Source organism: Talpa occidentalis, unplaced genomic scaffold (genome assembly GCF_014898055.3).
Source record: "Talpa occidentalis isolate TD23 unplaced genomic scaffold, MPIMG_talOcc4v2.1 talOcc4.9, whole genome shotgun sequence".
In the NCBI taxonomy this organism is placed as follows: Eukaryota; Metazoa; Chordata; class Mammalia; order Eulipotyphla; family Talpidae; genus Talpa; species Talpa occidentalis.
This window is the reverse complement of record NW_023605305.1, coordinates 100,603,705-100,624,505: the sequence shown is the minus strand read 5'-3', so window position 1 is coordinate 100,624,505 and position 20,801 is coordinate 100,603,705. Positions and strand designations below refer to the sequence as shown.

The following is a 20,801-nucleotide window of genomic DNA, read 5'->3' as shown; positions in this document are numbered from 1 at the left end:
CGAGCAGGAGGCAGGGGCGCAGAGGCGGGTGCCGCAGCTCCGAAAGCTCGGTGCGCGCTCGGGGCAGCCGGACCTCAAGGGCAGGCGGAAGAAGTCCCGGTTCCGGAAGCTGGATCCAACAGAAACGAACCCCAACACTGCGCGCCCGGATCCCAGGTGGCACGACCCGGAGCCTGCGCGCGCGCGCCTCGCTCGGCGCTCCCGGGGGCGGTGCCCAGAGAATCCTGCTCCGGAATCGGAAACTGCGCGTGCGCGCGCGTGGGCCCGGGAGAGGCTCTGCTGCACCCCAGGAAGTGTGAATCTGGACACGAGAAAACCCGCAGCTTGCAGACACCCCTGTTTCAGCTGTCACCGTAGTCCCCAGTTATGACAGGCTTGCGCAAAGATCTGTGCTTACCTTGGTTTTCTCGAGGATCCTGCAGTGCCCTGAACTAGGAACACACGTAGAGCTGAAGATGTGGGAACGATCCGGACCCCTTTACTTTTTTAAAATTTTATCGACTCCCTTTACTTTTTTTAAATTTTATTTTATATAAATCTTACATCGTTTTTCATTTTTGCACAATGTATGCATTTTCATGTTGGTTATATTGCCAATACAATTCCCACCCCCCTTATTTTGACCCCAATCCCTACTCTCCCTCTATAGTGTGTCTCTGGTTTATAGTTGCTTGTTGATTTTGATTTTTACTTTGTATTACTTAGTCTTTTTCCTGGTCCCTTATTTAGGTTTTCTAAATTCCTGCTATGAGTGAGACCATCTGGTATTTTTCTTTTTCTTTCTGACTTATTTCACTGAGCATGATCCCTTCCAGCTCCATCCATGTTGCTGCAAATTGCATGAGTTTATCTTTTTTGATTGCTGAGTAATATTCTGACTCCCTTTATTTTTTTTTCTGCTTGTGCCTTCTCTGCAGCCTGTAACTTGAAGTGTGTGTGCCATGGTGTATTGACACCTTAAGCTTCGAGTTCCCCACCCCGTATATGTGTTTGTGTAGAGTATTATCTCTTTCTGTAGTGAGATGCGATTTGTGCATGGGTGGGAAGAGGCAGGATTAGAATCAATAATCTAAAACTGTGAAAGCCGACGGTGTGCCACCTTGTCCTCGAGTGCGGGCGCGCTCATGTTCAGGGGACCAGTGCAACTAATCCAATTCCCCTCCCACCAGAAAAGAAACAAGTCAGGTTCTGACTCTTGCTTGTGGCTCAATTCAAATCTTAATTGAGTTACCAAGTTATATGCAAGTCTCAAGGTAAGCAAAAAGTAAGGCAGTTTCTACCTCTTTGTCATTGGAGGTATATTGGAAAGACGGAGAAGTAATCAATTACAATGTCACCCACAATAAAATAAAAATAATTAACATACACTTATCTTACAGTTAATGAGTAAGGGAGAATAGCAATTAGAATGTGATAAGTCATAAATAACAGCCAATATTTACTGGAGGTCATGCACTGCATGCATTTAGAACCTCTAGAAGTACCGTACCAGTTTTACCTGTTTTACAGCTGCGTATATTAAACAATTTGCTACTACACAGTTCTGATGTGAATGCTTCTGTCTCCTAATGCCAATGTTCTACCACTTGTGTGACAGAGAATTTTCTGGAAATGCACACACTGTTTACTCAACCCAATCTGGAACATCTCAGTATTGTCTCTGGGACTTGATATAACAGATTAATCTGGGTAGTAATCATATTTGCATATTAGAATGTTGACTTTGATAGCATGTGGAGGGTGAAAGAGTCCTAAGAGGCTGAAGAGAAAAATACCAATGATGCAAGCAAGGGATGATAGTAGAGCAGTAGTGGTGGGGATGAAATATAAAAACCCTACTCCTGATTATCTGACACATGGATTCCCATAACAGAAAGTTATCCTTCTCAGAAGAATATTGGTCTTCTTCATTTCTAACCAGGCTATGACATCTTTGCTCTGACCTCATCCTTCTTCACTCCAGCTATAGACAGAAGGGAATAAGACAGTCATTTAACAGAGAGACTAGCCCTTGACAACCTCATTGAAATCAAGCGTCGTATCTTTTCTTAGCAGTTCAACAGAGAAACTAGCCAGGCAAGAGTAGACAATAAGTGCTTGTACATACACTTGTATATACACTTTCTGTGTTAACTGTTCAACGTTGTTATTATTTTCATTGAGCCAATGGATAGGTATTTTCCTAGCTTTCCAAAACTTAGGATTGAAGTGACATGCTGTATATGTGGAGCATAACAAGTGACATAACAAGTAAGTGGTAGACTTGGGTTAGATCCTTGGGTCTTTCCAATTATTTGCAAAGAAGGAACAGCTAGAAACACAACAAATTCCTCAACAAGAACAATGGAAATAAAAGTCAGTGATTCAGCTTCTGTATGCATAATAAATAAATCTTAAAAAATAAATAAATAAATATTATTTAGACAAAATAAAACACAGATGCATGTGTAAGATAAATGAATCTGGAAAACATTATGCTAAGTTAAAAACAATGGGCCTTCTTAATAGATGCTGTGTATTTTGTACAATCATGTTGTAAAACAATTTAGCATTCCATATCTTGAGTAAAGATATACTAATCAAAGTGTAGTTGGCTAATAGCATCTTTATCAGCCAGAACTTGTTGGAAAAGCAGAATTTCAGGTCTCGCCCAGAACGATTGAGTTGGAATCTGAATTTTAACAAGATTCACAGTTGATATGAATGTTGATTACAGTCTGAGAAGCACTGTGCTAAAGAAACTCTTGCAGGTGCCCCAGAAGAAATTAAAAATATGCATAACAGCACTGATAGCAATAGCAAAGAACTTGAAACAACACAAGTGTACACTGCATAGGGACAGATAAATAAATTGTGATTTCATCATAAAAGCTAATAGCAGAAAGACACAGTTTGATACCATTTTGTAAGACTCAAGAAAAAAGTAAATGCACACACACACAAAGGAACTGTTAGTATAAACATGCACAATGCAAGGTAATGGTTATCTCAGGAAAGGAAAGGTTAAGAAGAGGAGCAAAGGTAATCTTCACTAGCATAGGAAATGTTCTGTTAATGTGGGTGGTAGGTTCAAGGATTTTGTTATTATGTGTGACTTATCTGTTAAAACAATTTTAACAGCTTTTCAAGGTATGTATACATACATGCACACCATAAAATTCACCTGCTTTGGGCCTCCCTAATGGCTCAAGGGGTTAAGCACAGCACTGTGAAGCTATCTGCAGCTTCTGCGGCAAGAGTTCGATCCCCGGCCAGGGAGGTGACCCACATGATGCAGCAGACCTCTCCTGTCTCGCCCACTGCGTTCCCCCTCAGCAGTATATTTTAGTCAGTCTGCCTGTTTTGCTCCCCAATCTGTCTCTGGTGAATCCTCTCACACATACCTGCCCCCCCACCTCTGACCTGCACCCCAGTTCTTGTATGCATAAATAAATAACTCTTAAAAAAAATTTCACCTGTTTTAAGCGTACAGATTTTTTTTAGCAAATTCATAGAATTATGCAAGCATCTGGTAACAGGAAATTTCCATCACCACAAAGAGCTTTTTCTTTAGTCCCTTTGTAGTCAATCCCTAGTCCTATGCCCTTGCCTCAAGCAACCACTAATCTGCTTTCTGTCTCTGTAGATTGTCCTCTGGACATTCATGTAAATGGATCATGCAATATGTGTTAAAGCATGCATCAGTGCTGTTACAGCATATTTTGTTTATCCATTCACTTGTTGGAGAATATTTTAACAGGTGAATGTTTCTAGTTTTGTCTATTAACAGCAAGCCTTTGCCATCACTCTTACTCGCTTGAGTTCCTTGCTTCTTTTAAACTTGAGTGAAAGAATTAATTATTGAATAGATGGTTTATCCTCTGAAGCTGAAAGGAAAAGACACATAATGCTGAATCTGGAAGTAATAATCCACTGTAAGTAAAAGTAGTAAATGTAAGTAGTAAAAAAGAGGGTAAGAGACTAGATATTTTCTCTGGAGAAAGTAGAGTTGAAGGGAAAGTAAAAAGAAAGTGGTGTTGGTTTCCTGGGACGAAAAGTAACTTTCTGGAAAGACACAATTACTACCTCATCTTTCTATACAAACACCTGCATGTGAGATCTTTAGACATACTGATAATGCCTATAAAATGTTTGACTAATGAGAAAGTTAAAAAAAATTAGTTATTTGGATTGGCACAGATTTTCTCATATAGGTAATGATTTAGATTATTAGAATAATGTGTGTGAAATACACTGAAAAGCAGGTGAAGCAAAATAAAAGTGTCAATTTGGGTAATATTAGTAAATCTGTGAAATACCTGAGAATTTCTTTCACAGTGACTAATCTTTAATGTTAAGCATAATGTCTTTATTCGGATTTCCCCCCCCTTCTGTAATTCTTTAGACATCGGTGCAGGTTTTCATTCCTATGTAAAAGGCAAGAACCGACAAATGTCATCTTGGACATCTTTAGAAACTGGTTTTCTACTTTTGCGCACAACACTAATGATAAAGGGCTGATCACAAAAATCTACAAAGAACTGATGAGACTCAACAAAAACAAAGTAAATAATCCAGTCAAAAAATGGGCAGAAGAGCTAAAAAGAAACTTCTCCAATGAGGAAATGCAAATGGCCAACAGGCAGATGAAAAAATGTTCAGCATCGCTTGTAATCAGGGAAATGCAAATCAAAACTACAATGAGATACCATCTTACACCAGTGAGAATGGCACATATTAAAATATCTAGCAATAACGAATGTTGGCGAGGTTGTAGAGAAAAAGGAACTCTCCTGCATGCCTGGTGGGAGTGCAAACTGGTACAGTCACTATGGAAAGCTGCATGGAGATTCCTCAACCTGCTAAAGATGGAGCTTCCATATGATCCAGCAACTCCACTCCTAGGTATTTACTCAAAGGACACAGAAACATTAATTCAAAAGAGCACCTGCACCCCTATGTTTATAGCAGCACTATTTACAATAGCTAAGCTATGGAAACAACCCAAATGCCCCAAAATAGATGACTGGATCAAGAAGATGTGGTACATGTACCAAATGGAATATTACTCAGCATTCAAAAAAGATAAACTCATGCAATTTGCAGCAACATGGGTGGAGCTGGAAGGGCTTATGCTCAGCGAAATAAGGCTGAAAGAAAAAGAAAAATACCGGATGGTCTCACTCATAGAAGGAATTTAGAAAACTTAAATAAGGGACCAGGAAAAAGACTAATTCTAATAAAGATAAAATCAAAATCAACACACAACTATAAACCAGAGACACACTGTGGTTGGGGGGAAGGGATTAGGATCAAAATAAGGGGGGTGGGTATTGTATGGGGACTATAACCAAGATGCAAATGCATACATTGTGCAAAAATGAAAAATGATGTAAAAAATACATAAAATAAAATAAAGAAGAGACAAAATATAGATCAAATCATCATGATGAATACCTTAAACTTAAAAAAAAAAAGAAATTGGTTTTCTAGTTACTCCAAGGAACACTGATTATTAAAGTTCTAAAATTCTGTTTTGTTTTGTTTTTCTACCTGTTCCACTTGACCTGAAGTTGCCATTTCTCTTAGGAAGTACATCAAAGTTATGTGTCTGTGACATACATTGTGTCACTGGGAAGTTACACCTGACCACAACTTGAACTGGAGAATACTGACAGTATATGGCACACATGGGATGAGTGTTCATCTGCCATGAACAAACTATTGAAAAGGTAATTTCGGGGGTCTCCCTGGTGGCTCAAGGGGTTAAGATGCAACCTATGAAGCTGTCTGCAGCCACTGCAGCACCAGTTCAACTCCCGGCCAGGGAGCTACCCACATGGTGCAGCAGACCTCTCCAGTAGGGTCCGCTGCTCCCCTCAGCGGTGTATTTCAGTCCATCTGCCTGTTCTGCTCCCCACTCTGTCTCTGGTGAAACCTCTCACCCCCCACACCTCTGGCCTGTACCCCAGTTCTTGTATGCATAACTAAATAAATCTTTTTTTTTTTTTTAAAGATTTATTTATTGATTGATTGATACATACATACAAGCACTGGGTACAGTCAGACGCGCAGGAGGGTGAGATAATTCACCAGGGCCAGGGCGGGGAGCGGAGCAGGCAGGGGGACCGAGGTGCACTGCTGGGGGGAGCAGGGGAGGTCTGCGCGCCATGTGGGACCCTCCTACGGCGGTGGTCGGGGAGCAGGGGGGATCGAGCCGGCGCTAAGGGGGCCGCGGGCAGCTTCGCAACCCAGCGCTCAACCGCTGCGCCACCGGGGAGGCCCCCTCCTCCAACTTTGACCCTGAGATTAAATTTGGGCTGTCCTCCCGCCCACTCCTTGCCCCTCCCCCGCGCGCGCCAGCCCAGGGCTCCGGGGCTCTGCACCACGCGGGGTTAGCGCAGGCCCCGCCCCGCCCCTGATTGGCTGCTGGGTGGGAGGCTCGTTCCCTCGCTCTCCATTGGCCGCTCAGGGGGAGGCGCGAGTTCCTGCTCCTGATTGGTCGGCCCTGGAGGCGACGCTTCCCACCAGCCTGCGGCGGTCATTTCCGGATAAGATGGCCGCAGTGCGTGTGCTCAGGACCTGGGGCCAGAGTGCGGGGCGGCTGGTAAGCGGGTTCGGGCAAATCTGAGGTGGGGAAGGAGTGAGTTGTCCGGAGTCGTCGGGGAGAGGCGTGCGGCTCTGGCTCTGCCTGCTACGCTGCCGGGCTGGGGATGGCGAGCTGGGGGGCTGTCTGCAAGACGAAGGGCAGAGAAGGTGCCCAGCTGACGGGTCTGGAAACCCACTGCCACCCCTTACCTGGGGCGTCTCCCCCTTCCTTGCACCTGTACTCCAAGCCCTTACCAGCTGTTCAATGAGCACCGTCTGTCGTAGACGCCTTGGCACCCGTTGGCACCTTGAGCCCCTGTTGTGTGCCAGACACTGATAATACGACCCCTGCCCTCAGGGATTTACAGTGTGGGGGAAGAAACTGGTTGAGCAAACTGCAACACCCCAAGGCCTTGCCTCCGAGGAGCTGAGGATTGAGTGTCACTCATTGGCTGATGCCTCTCTCCTCTCTGCACCAAATAATCTTTCCAGCCTTTTTACGATCAGAACTACTGCCCACCCCTATCTCCCATGCAGTTTTCCCCCTTTCACATAGTATTTAGGCGCCAGACACTTAGCCCCCTCAGGAATCGTGTTTAATTCCCGTTTGCATGACATTTTTCTTCGTGGGACCCCAGTTCTATTGATCCTTTCTACAAGGGTTGACCCCTGATTTTATTAAACCTTTCGAGTCTGCTATGTACCAGGTGTTGTAGGTTTTGGGGATACAGATATAAGAGAGACACCATCTTTTATACCTTCAGCGATTGATCACAATCTCGTGAAGGGCAGGGAAGACAGAAATTAAACACACGATTATAGTATTGCTTGCATAAGAAGTGCTATAATAGGGGCCTTCCTGGTGGCGCAAGGGGTTAAGACACAACCTATGAAAGTGTCTGCAGCTACTGCAGCACGACTTTGATCCCCCAGCCGTCCAGGGAGCAACCCACATGGTGCAGCAGACCTCTCCTTGTCTGGTGCTGCTCCCCTTAGCAGTGTACTTCAGTCAATCTTCCTGTTCTGTTCCCCACTCTGTCTCTGGTGAATCCTCTCAAACCCTGCCCCCGCCTCTGGCCTGTACCCCAGCTCTTGTATGCATAAATAAGTCTTAAAAAAAAAAAAAGTGCCACAATAGCACAAATACATAGAGCTTCCAGAACACATAGGAGGGGTCTTGGAGGTAAGAGAGGAGTTCCCAGAGAATACCCTATAATTTTTGGCCTCCCTTCTCTTGACTCTCCATCCTTCTTCTCCTGACACCACCTTCTCAATATTCTTCCTACATCTTTGCCTACTCAGTCCCAATCTCTTTCTCTTTCCTTGCCCGACTTTTAAATATTGACCTTTCTAAGGGCTCTGACTTTGGCCCTCTTTACTTCTTAGGTTCCTTCGTTTACTTCTTTCAAAATTTGGTTGCCATCTGCTAATGAATCTTAAAGTTTGCCAATCTTCCTGAGAGGTCTCTAATTGTCATGTACATATCCATTTGCATGAAAGTGTTTTTCAGATGCAAGTAAATAAAAACCCAGCCAACTAATTGGAAATTAAGTATCTGCATATGAAGCAACCCAAAGTTTTAGATGGTAACTAGCACTGATTAGGTGCCTTATCATTCTCAGGGCTGTGGGTGTGGGTTGATTTGGTCTTTCCCTTACGGTCTTAAGTGGGCCGCTACATCTTTAGGGTCAAGGCAGGAAGGAGTGTGGAGTGGTTTCAGCCTAAAGTCACTAGCTAGGACTTTGTTAACAGGGAGCTTTAGCCATTCCAGTGTCTGCCATGATCCCTCAAAGGCACATGAGACTCGAGTCTCCAGAACTAAACTCTAACCGGTTTTTCTTTTGATTCTAGCCTATAAATTTCTCCAAAAGTTAGTCTTTGTTCTCCCCAACTGCAGGTGTCCTGGTTCTTCCTAATCGACTTCCTGCCTCTAATTGTGTCTATCTTTCATTTTCCATAGTGTAGCCATTATGATCTTACAAAATAAGACAAATTAGGGAATGTCATTTCCTTGCTTAAGACTGCCCTCAGCAAAATGTCCAAAATTCACATGACTATGAGGCAGTTTATAATCTGGGCCTTTCAAATCTTTCAAACATCATTCTTTGATAGAACTTCCCCATCCTGATCCCCACTCCAACACTTCCTCACCTTTACCCAACACTAAACTACACTAGAACTATTCAACAGCTTCAGTTCATGGAAGACACACTGTATTCTCCACTCCAACCTTTGCACATGTATTTCCTCTGTTCAGAGACCCTTGCCTTAGTCCCTTATGGCCTTATCTGGGGCACTCCTACTCATCCCCTGGTTTGCTCCTACACATCCCTCTGTCTTACTTCAAGTTTGCTCTCTTCAGGTAGGTCCCCTCCTTTGTGTTCCCATCATACTCTGCTTCCTTCCTTACACTGATAATCACCTGCTTGCTTGTCACAGTATGGACTATACTTTCCATAAAGGAAGGATTTGTGTCTATTCTGTAATCCCAGATGCCTGGCATGCAGTAGCTACTTGGTAAACACTTGTGAATGACTCGGTACAAATGTTTCTTTTTAATCTGTTACAGAAATTTGTAAGCAACAAGAACTTTCATCACCTCGAGCAAACTAATTGAAAAGGGCTTTTATGTTGTGTTTTATACACTTAGGGCATCATTCATTTTGACGCTTCATTCATTTACCATATCACATTGAAAGGTACTGATTTGTCTGTCTTTTGTAGTGAAGTGTAAGCAACTGGAATTCAGGAACTAACCCCCTGCATCTTACTTAGCTTCAAATTCCCAAACCCACCCTGATCCCTATCATTAGGTGTGTTTACTACCTACGTGGTGAATAATTTCATTTATCTCTTTACTATGCAAGTCTGCTAAACCTTTTCCTCTCCTATTTTTTGTGTGTTCTGTTTCTAGACAAAAATGCCTTCTTCAGCTTGAAACATTTTTTCCCCTCCTCTGTTATCTTTCTATTTGCCTTTTTATCCTTCCACCCCGCTGCTTCACTAATATTTTTTAGCCTTCTGTTGCTTTTCATTCAATCGTTATGTATCACATAGTGTTTGTTGCTCCAGTGTTGCTGTTTTTTCCTTTCCTGCTGTAACTCACCCTACAGTCAGGAGTCATTTTTAAGCTTCAGATACTATACTGGTTCCTTAATTTCTTCTTTTCAGGTTCTGCCTGTTGTAATCTAATTAATATTCTACAACTAATTTTTTTATCCTTTTTCTTCAGTAGTCCATAAACTATGAGTTCAAACTCCTTTTGACCAACAGTTTGGTCCTTGAACTTTTTCTACTACTCCCTTTTATACATTTGATGAGGACATATCAAGCTACTCACTGCTCTAGCAGACAGGCTAACCAATTTCTTGTTGTAGTTCCTGTGTTTATGCTGTTTCTTTACTTTTAATAATTTGTATCTATTTGTCAAATAGCACTACTCGTCCTCCAAGAAGCCTTCCTAGGTCAAAACAACCTAAAAATCTCTATTTAAATTCCTTTAGCACCTATAGTCTGTCCTTATCACAATAAATTAGAGCATATATCTCACTCATGAGAGAGAGAATATGTGTGTGCTCATTGTCTAAATGAAGTTATGCAGTCCTTGAAAACAGAGTATTTCTTTTACTTGCAGCAATGTGATATGATAGAACAAACCTGGGCTTTGGAGTCAAGTTTACTTGGCTTCAGAGCTGAGTTTTGCCATTCATTTGCTATGTGACCTTGGGCAAATTACTTCCTTAGCTTCTCATATAATTAAAAAGGACTAATGTGCCTGTTACAGATGGCAGTTGTGAGACAAGAAGATGATGCTTGTAAAATCTTCATAAAGTTCTTAGCACATAGACTTTTTTTTTTTTTAAATTTGCCTTTTTTTTAAAAAAGATTTATTTATTTATTTATGCAAGCACTGGGTACAGTCAGAAGCGCAGGAGGGTGAGAGAATTCACTAGAGCCAGAGTGGGTAGCAGAACAGGCAGACTGATGAAGAAATACACTGCTGAGGGGAGCAGCGGGCGCGGCAGGAGAGGTCTGTCGTGCCATGTGGGACTCTCACCGGTGGTTGGGGATCAAACCGGCGCTGCAGAGGCTGCGCCACCAGGGGAGGCCCAGCACATAGTAGACTTTTGATAAATGTTGTTTGATACTTTCTGCCTTCCTTGACCCATTAATAGTTCCTCAATAAAAGTTGTGTTGTTGAAGGTAGGACCTTCTAGAGGTTTAATTTTCCTTCAAAGGTTTTAAATTATGAACTATTTTATTTAAATTAAAGGGACTAGACCTCTCCTGCCACCCGCTGCTCCCCTCAGCAGTGTACTTCGGTCCTTCTGCCTGTTCTGCTCCCCGCTCTGGCTCTGGTGAATTCTCTCACCCTCCCGCGCTTCTGACTATACCCAGTGCATGTATAAACAAAACAAATGAACAAACAAATAAATAAATAAATAAAACATGCCTCTATAAAAAATAAATAAATAAATAAATAAATAAATTAAAGGGACTATATAATTGAAAATTTCCATTTAATGTCCCTAAATTTTATAATGCTTATAATGGAACAGGGGTTAATTTACTCTTTGATTCTGCTGTTGACCAAGACCAGGATTGTGGGAACTGAAGGAGAAAGAAAGGGCAAGGAAAATGGGGGTGTTTGGGAAAGAGAATTCTTTCACTGTCTGCTAACTTGTAAGCTATCCATTTTAGTTAGGCTTTATGATTCCTGAATGTTAATGTTAATAAGAATAAAATGTAAATTTTGTAAAGATTAGTTGTTCTAAGATGATTTCCTGAAGTAAAATTAAGATGCTTGATTTAAGATTATTCATGTTTATATGTTATAACATGACTATAATATGTAACGTGTATTGATATTATAACATAACTAATATTTTAAGAGCTAATTACCACTGAAATATAACGTAACTGATGGTAGAATAATGTTCTTAGGTAAAAGTAATTCTCCTAAACTAAGGAAAAAATCTCAGATACAAACCAGTATTCTTAGATATGTTAAGGTTAGAAAATCCTGTAGTTTATGTTTAAAAGTATGATGTAGCTAATCGGGTATTAAAAACATTAAAATGTTAACTTTCAAAATATGCTACCTTTCAGATACTTAGATTTGGTATATTAAAATACATGCATTCAGGCCTATTTATTCCTATACCAGATTATTTTATATTAAGATGTCATATAAAATAAATCCAAAGAGTCTTCTATAAATTATAAATTAGAGTAAGAAAACCTTTCAAGTACAATATGACACACTTTTTCAGTGTCTTTACATGCTAACACTCACTTTTGAATTCTTCAGTAGATTTATTTCAGGAAGCTTTTAATGACTCAAGTGCACCGATAAGCTGATGTGTTTACTTTTTTTTTTTTTTTGGAAGATTTATTGATTCATGCATACAAGAACTGGGGTACAGGCCAGAAGTGTGGGGGTGAGAAGATTCAGCAGAGACAGAGTGGGGAACAGAACAGGCAGGTCTACTGAAATACACTGCTGAGGGGACCAGCAGGCGAGTCAGGAGAGGTCTGCTGCGCCATGTGGGTTGCTCCCTGGCTGGGGATCAAACTTGTGGTGCAGAGGCTTTGGACAGCTTCATAGGTTGCATCTTAACCCCTTGTGTCACCAGGGAGGCCTTGATGTGTTTACTTTCACAAGGAATTTTAGGCAAAGATCATAAGCATATGAATAAATCTTAAGCTAGGGATGCAATTTTACTAAATAACGACAGAATGTGCTAGGGTTTGCATTCGTTTGATTTTGTTTTTGAACAGAAATGTTTGAGAAATAACCAGTCTTAATACATTAATCATCGATATTAACTCTTCTGGTTTGGGGCTAGATAATTTCATATGGTTTACATTGTGATGGTTTTTCTACTTTTAGAATAGATTTGAAATTCAACTATATACTTACAGAGATAAGACATTAAAATCATTTATAAACTTTTTTTTCCCTCATCTCTAGATTTGTATTCGATACTTTCAAACATGTAATAATGCTCATATTTTGAAGCCAAAATATGTGTGTTTCTTTGGTTATCCTTCATTCAAGTATAGTCATCCACATCAGTTGCTGAAAACAACTGCTGGTAAGTAGGATCTCAAAATATGAAATTATTTTTTGTGTCTGATTCAGTACTTTCTAGTAATTGAAAACTAGCAAAGTGAAAAAAAAAAAAAAAAGTTGATCTTTTATTGCCAGCCTGGCCTTCCTTGCTGTCCCCATATCTATTTCTCATTTTCTTTGCCCATTCCCCTCCCTCTACCTGCTTTTCCTGAATACTTGTGTCTTCATAAAGTTGTGAATAGGTTGTCTTGGGCCATTTGTTATTTATCCTCTGTCTTATCTAAATAGAGAAGTCAGCACTGTCTTGGCCAAATTAGTGGGTTTTGTCCTGTAATCACTGGATTGTCCAATCGAGTACTTCATCTGTCATGTGGGGATGGTGTGATGAGAGCAGCTGGAGCTGCTCCTTCAACAGAAAGTTTTCTGGCTTTTACCATTTAATTGCCTTTCCTCCAATTTTTTTCTACCCTTTGTAAAGAAATCAGAACTTTAAAACTTTTTCCCCCCACATATTCTCTTTAGAACTCCAGACATTTATTTATTTATGTATTTTTTTGTTTTACACCATTAAGCATTAAGCTTTTGGCAGATACTTGGAATCTTAGTCTGTGCTCGCAGTGAAAGGTAGGGGAATTGTAGGCAGATCCAGCCCGGGAGCTCCGTCTTTCCATGCTTTTTATATGGCATCTTCCATAATACCTAACATATATAAACATTATCTTTGACATTTTGTCAAGATTTCTGTTTTCAAAAGTTGAGAAAATTGAGGTCATTCAAGCAGAAACTCCAACTTCCTGCTAGAGTCTCTTAAATACTTATGAACTTTGGGTTCTTAGTCTACCAATTACTGACTAACTTTTAAGCAAGTTACTTAATTTCTCTGTGTCATCTGGAAAATGAGAATAATCATAACTTGTAGTTCATTGTATTGTGAGAATAAATTCATTCAACACAAATACTTATTGATCACCTTTATGCCAATGCACAGCTTGGGATGCATCTTCTTCCTATGTTCCCTAGCTCAGTAAAGCTAGAAACCTGGAGAAACCTCACAGCAAAGTCATTACCAAGATTTATTAATTTTACATCTGTCTTCTTTTCAGACATCTTTGAAATATATACATAGTCCCATACTTTAGTTTCATACTGACAGTGACCTCGCAGCTTTTCTTCCGTCCACTCCTCAACCCCATCCACCACATTCCTGCCAGAGACTTTCTAATTAGAGAGCTAAACTTATACATCTGAATTTGTAGATGGGATTCCCTAGCAGTTAATTACTGCAGAATAACAACGCTTGCTACAACTTAGTGACTTAAAGCAGAAGGGACTGTTTCTCAGGATCCTGGGAGTTGGTCGGGTAGGTCCTTTGCTGGTTTTGCCTGGGCTCATGAGTGGGACTGTGTTTGACTAGACGATAGTCTGGTCTCAAATGTCCAAAATGGTCTCACTCACTTGTCCGAGTTTTTTTTTTTTTTTTTTTTTTTTTAAAGATTTATTTTATTTATTTATACATAGAAGAACTGGGGTATAGGCCAGAGGTGCAGAGGGTGAGAGGATTCACTAGAGACAGAGTGGGGAGCAGAAAAGGCGGGCTGACTGAAATAAACTGCTGAGGGGAGCAGCAGGCGAGACAGGGGAGGTCTGCAGCGCCATGTGGGTTAACTCCCTGGCTGGGGCTTGAACTCATGCCGTAGTGGCTGCCGATAGCTTCACAGCACTGAGACTTTAACCTCTGTGCCACCAGGGAGGCGCCCTGGTGCTGGTTTTTGATTGGGCATCTCACATGACCACTTTCATCCTTCACTAGACTTGATCAACTTTCTAGAGTATCTGGTGATCTCAAGGCAGCATTTCAAGAGAAAGAAGGAAGAAACTATGAAACCCTTTGAGGCCTAGATTCCAGAACTTGTACAATTACAGTTTTGTTGTATCCTATGGGTCAGAGTAACTCACAGGCCAACATAGATTTAAGTGGTGAAATAGCCTCTACCACTTAAAGGGGCAGCTGTAGAAAATTTGTGGCCTTATTTCTTTACCTCTGGCTCCTGATTACTCTTGTGATAAATTCCAAACACCTTACTCAGAATGGCACACAAAGGCTTTTTAAATATGGGCTGGGCGTCCCCGGTGGCGCAGCGGTTGAGCGCTGGGTTGCGAAGCTGCCCACGGCCTCTGCGGTGCCGGTTCGATCCCCGGCTGCTCCCCGGCCACTGGAGGAGGATCCCACATGGTGCGCAGACCTCTCCTGCCGCCCGCTGCTCCCCTCAGCAGTGTACTTCAGTCCTTCTGCCTGCTCTGCTCCCCACTCTGGCTCTGGTGAATTCTCTCACCCTCCCGCGCTTCTGACTGTACCCAGTGCATGTATAAACAAAACAAACAAACAAACAAATAAATAAATAAATAAAACATGCCTCTTTAAAAAATAAATATGGGCTGATTTCTTGCCACATATCCTATCTTTAGCCCTATACACCTGTTTGTTATACCCTAACCATGCTGTACATTGTCTTATAGCCATGCTTTTGCACATGCTGTACCTTGCATGATAATTGCTTCATGTAGAGCTAGCATGTATTTACTTGTCATTTTTTGATTGACTTCCAGTTCTTCATTGTGACTCTATAATAACTATTATTGAGCACAAATCTTTCTGTACTTCTCTATTTTCTCAGGGAAAAAGGTCTTAAAACTAGAATTGCTTGTTGAGTCAAAGATTTGGACATTTGTAAAAGGTTTTTGATATTTAATGCCAAACTTTTCAAGAGAGGTTCTATTTACTGTGCTGAGCAGCAGACTGGGAGAGCCTCACTTGCTTGATAGACTGTAAGAACTACATAACACCTCCACAGAAAAAATGCATTTTGCATTCCTTAACTACTAACTTACCTCTTTATTAAAGAAAATTCTAATTCCTCCCTCAGCTTGTTGTGTATTTTACAAAGAATTTTGATTAATGGCTTTCTAAAAATAGAGGGGCATTCTTGAATCAGTTCAGAGAGCCACTTGTTAAACCAGAAAAGTGAGACTATCTGTATTGACTTTCTGTTAATCAGAAATACTTTCTTTGGAATAACTACCATAAAATATCATTGGCATCTGTAATAAAAGAGGAGCAGAAATTTGAAAAGGAGTCAGAAATGAAAGGAGAAAAGAGAAGACTTAAATTTAATAAGTTGGCAGACTAGAGTTTTGGGTAAATAAGAATTTTCAGTCAAGTTTTCCAGATATGGATCTATCTCATCTTTAATTACTAAGAATGAAAACAGGGGTCTCCCTGGTGGCACAGGGGGTTAAGTTCTCAGCACTATGAAGCAATCAGCAGCCACTGCAGCGTGAGTTTGATCCCTGACCAGGGAGCTAACAGACCTTTCCTATCTTGCACGTTGCTTTCCTCAGTAGTGTATTTCAGTCAGTCTGCCTGTTCTGCTTCCCACTGTGTCTCTGGTGAATCCTCTCACCTCCTCTCCCATACCTCCGGCCTACACCCTAGCTCTTGTATGAATAAATAAATAAATTTAAAAAAACAGTTATGAAATCAAAAAAGTTGTAAGAGTAGTTTCATAACATAAAATAAGGTGACACAGTCAGGTCTTTCCCTTTGCACAATACCTTGTTCTGTTTTCTGTTTATTACTATTGCTTCAAAATCTCTTTTTTGAGAAGGGCTTTCTATATTCATGTCAGGGAACATTATTTTGGATGTTGACAGTAAGTTTGTGGCATTGAATAATTTATTAAATCTTTGATGGTTATGCTTTTAAAAAATATAAAATGCTTTTTCATCTTTAAAATGCAATAATTTCTATCTCTGAGAATGTTTTCTAATGTTAGTTTATAAAACTATCTATTCACAATATATTAACATATTTAATGGCTCTACTTTTCATTTATCTTTGAAGCTCTACAGGGACAGATTGTTCAGTTCAAACTCTCGGACATTGGAGAAGGGATTAGAGAAGTAACTGTTAAAGAATGGTAAGTTATTCTGAAAACTTTTTTAGTAGATGTAAAATAATTTGAGTAAAAATAGGTTGGAATCTAAATCAAGAAACTTCTTTTTGAAATATACAATGCTTTTCTTAAAAGCATTAAGGTAATCATGCTCAGTGAAATAAGCCAGAAAGAAAAAGAAAAATACTGGATGGTCTCACTCATAGCAGGAATTTAGAAAACCTAAATAAGGAATCAGGAAAAAGACTAATTATAATAAAAATCAAAATCAACAGGCAATTATAAACTGAGATACACTTGGGAGGGGTAGAAGGGAGTAAGATCAAAACAAGGGAGGGGATGGGAATTTTACGGGGACAATAACCAAGATGAAAATGCATACATTACACAAAAATGAAAACTGATGTAAAAATATATAAAATTAAAAAAAAAGTAAACCTGCTTCTAGTTAACAAAGACCTTTTCCAGCAACTATAGAGATAGTTAAAAATTTTATCTTTGATTTTTTATATGTGAATTATATTAATAAAATATTACCTGAATTATCAAAATAAAAAAAAGCATTAAGGTAAAGCTAGTGTTGCTAATGTGCTGGTGACACTATTCATCATACATCATGACATTTTATTCTTTTTTTTATGACATTTTATTCTGTATAATTTACTATGGGTTTTTTTTTCTTTCTACAAATTCCTTTCACTGCCCACCCCTACTTCAGTCAAAAAAAGACAACCTCTAAATGATGTGACCCTGTATTTTTCTCTAGGTAATTTTAAGATTCTCTTCGTCTTTTAATGTGTCTAGGTGTGGCTCTTTAGGGTTTCTCCTGTGTGGAGTTTGTTCCATGTGTACATTAATGTCTTTCACCAAATTTGTGAAGTTTTTGACCATTATTTCTATAAATATTCTATCTCTATATTATTGATATTCTCTATTTGGTAAGGTATCATTTTCTCCTATTTCCGTCTAATTCTTCAGGCATGATAATCCTTTAGCTCTTTGAACATTATTTTGTTCATTAGCTTTAAGTGTTAAGTCTTTGTCTAGTAAATCCAACATCCAAGCATCCTCAGATGGCTTCTTTTTTTCTTTTTCTTTTTTTTTTAAGATTTATTTATTTATTTATACAAGCACTGGGTACAGTCAGAAGCGCGGGAGGGTGAGAGAATTCACCAGAGCCAGAGCGGGAAGCAGAGCAGGCAGAAGGACCGAAGCACACTGCTGAGGGGATCAGCGGGCAGCAGGAGAGGTCTGTGCGCCATGTGGGACCCTCCTCAGGTGGCCGGGGAGCAGCCGGGAATCGAACCGGTGCTGCAGAGGCTGCGGGCAATCGAACCGGTGCTGCAGAGGCTGCGGGCAGCTTCGCAACCCAGCGCTCAACCGCTGCGCCACCAGGGAGGCCCTCAGATGGCTTCTTTTAAAGACTATTTCCCCGATGCATGGGCCATACTTTCCTATTTCTTTGCAGGTCTTCGAATTTTTTGTCAAAAAATGGAAATTGTGATTAAAACAATATGTAATTCTATATTGAAATGTGTGGACATCTTATTCCCCAAATCTTTCAAGATGTTTGGCTAACCTTTTGTTTGCATCAGCTTTTATCATTGTCTCAGCCAGCTATGATTTTGAAGCATTGCTGTGGATTGTTTTCAGCAAATACCCTGAGAGAGCTCTGACTCAGATCTATTAATGACAAGCCCTATGAAAGTGTTTTTCCAGGGAATTTCCAGACGAGTCAAATAGTGACAGTTTTCTTGGGAATATAGATTTTTGGGAAGCTACATACTTGTTCTGCCACTTCCCGTGACTAAGTTTGTTAATTTTCAACTAATACTAATACTGATGTGGAGAAAGGAGGATAGGAATAGAGCAAATTAAAATACTCCAAATTCATTATTTATAATAAGGTTCAGCCATTTTTCTTGAATAATTACTTTATGGCTATTATAAGCCTTTTTATAATTTTCAGAATTCTGAAAAAGTTGATTTTTACAAACTTTTGCCATTGTATTTGTTGATTTTATGAAGAAGCAGAATTCTGGAGGTCTTTACCATTCTAGAAGTAAACATCTGTATGTGTTTTTAAACCTAGTTTTTATGTCATGGGTATGTTTTATTATGAACAGAGAACTGGTTAAGACTGGAAGACGAGGAATAAGAATTACTGAACCATTATTTTAATAAAGAATTAATGGTGGTAAGTAAAAAATGTGCTGGCTACATCAAGAATGGCATTAGATCCAAATTATATGTAGTATTTTGGTTTGATCTCATTCCTTCTGCTCTTTTTGCTGAGAATATTTAGAAGAGTCTTGTATACCCTACTTATGATTAAGGTGATAAAGGGATTGATATATAGGGGGCAGGATAAAATAATTATAGAAAGACAGATTGAGAAAACCCAACCCAAAATTACAAAGGATGCGTAATGGGGTAATTATTTTTGACTAAATTCTAGAAATAATAAGCATCCTTTAAAGATTAAGAAAGACTATTGTAAAACAATAGAAGGAAATAACACTTTTTAAAACATGTTTTTAGAACACCTTCCATGAAATGGTTATGAGGCAGAAAACCTGAAAGTTTAACTAAATGTTTAGTATTTCTCAGAGATGCAATAGAGAGACTCGGGAACTAATTATAGTCTTTTCTGGAGCATTTTTTGGTACATCATCTGGGACTAAATGCTGGATAGAAGGACTCTCATCTAATTCAGTGTGGCATTTACAGTGTTAGGATGTTCTATATTTGTAATTGTTCATGTAAGTGTTTTGTGTCTTTTTCAGGTATGTAAAAGAAGGAGATACAGTGTCTCAGTTTGATAGCATCTGTGAAGTCCAAAGCGATAAAGCTTCTGTTACTATCACTAGTCGTTATGATGGAGTCATTAAAAAACTGTATTATAATCTAGACGATATTGCCTATGTGGGGAAGCCATTAGTAGATATAGAAACGGAAGCTTTAAAAGGTACTGTAAACGTGTTCATCTCTTTTGCCAAATTGATTACTGCTGGCGTTTTGTCATTGGGTACCAATTAAAAGAAATGTTTACTTTTAAAAAGTTATAGAAAAAAATTAAAAAATAAAAAGTTATAGAATTTGATTTGGGCGTTTAGAAGCTGAACAGAAAAGCTTCTCTGAATATAAATATAAATATATATACATCCATACAATATAATAAATATATTTATACACACACACAAACATAAAAATATTTTGGTATTTTTTTTACCAAAATAGTATATTGCACTCCTGTCTTCTAATTAATGATCCACATGTTTTCATAATAGTACATTTTCATTTTATCTGCTAGACCATGTTTAAATTTCACCAACTGCCCCCAAAATGTCCTTGAAATTTCTATTGGTTTGTTCAGACTCTAGGGTCCAGTACAGGAATATACATTGTACCTGGTCTCTTTTAATCTGTTGATTCTATTTGATGACACTGACTTGCTGAAGAAACCATGCTACTTATCTTTGTAGAATGTTGCATCTTTTGGATTTGGCTTGTTGCTTCTTCATGGTGGTATGTAACTTGCTCCTCTAGTCCTTGTAGTTTCTGTAAATTGGAAATAAGTTTTAAAAAGCTGGGTTGTATTTTGAGTCTACATGCTTTTCTTTTAGTGGCAGTGCATGGTTTTAATGCTGACGTTGTGTGGCATTTTAGGTATTTAAGGTATTTGGGGCCTTAAGCTGTGTGCAAGATATGATGCCAGAATGTTTGACTATTAGATAAGTGGGAAGTTACTATCCCCAATTACTCTTAGGTGAAAGTTATTTATTATACCTAATTACTCCTGACAAGTGATTGAATTAGCTATTTTAGTAATTTGAAGTGAAAAAGAAAAATGCAATGACATCTCATCTCATAAATCTTCTTTAATTCTCAATGTGTGATCTTTTGGGCAAGAACTAAACTAAGGTTTATATTTGCGCTAGGAAGAAATGTTTTCCTCATAGTTTTGCAGAGGGAAAAGTTTAAAACTTTAAAGAAGCAAATTATTTTCAAACACCCTTGAATTCTTTAGCATTTCAAAATATTTTCTCCAAAAGAAAGTAGTTAATTACACTACTTAATGTAGTTCTTAGTAATAGTTACTGAAATGCCTAACAATATTTTAGTTTCACAGTTCAATACTTTTACTAATTCAAATCACTCTTATTTAGTTAATCTGAAATAATGTGGCTTCACTGCTAAAAGTT

At 39.3% G+C, this 20,801-nt stretch overlaps 1 protein-coding gene across 1 annotated transcript in view; it reads left to right on the top strand.

The window, feature by feature from the left end:
* Positions 1-6,516: 6,516 nt before the first annotated feature.
* Positions 6,517-20,801, top strand: part of DBT (dihydrolipoamide branched chain transacylase E2) — a 32,325-nt gene continuing 18,040 nt past the window's right edge. The window contains exons 1-4 of the mRNA XM_037499447.2: positions 6,517-6,586; positions 12,542-12,665; positions 16,545-16,620; positions 19,383-19,564. Of these exons, the coding sequence (XP_037355344.1) occupies positions 6,536-6,586; positions 12,542-12,665; positions 16,545-16,620; positions 19,383-19,564 (433 nt within the window). The 5' untranslated portion in view covers positions 6,517-6,535. The remainder of the gene's footprint in view (positions 6,587-12,541; positions 12,666-16,544; positions 16,621-19,382; positions 19,565-20,801) is intronic.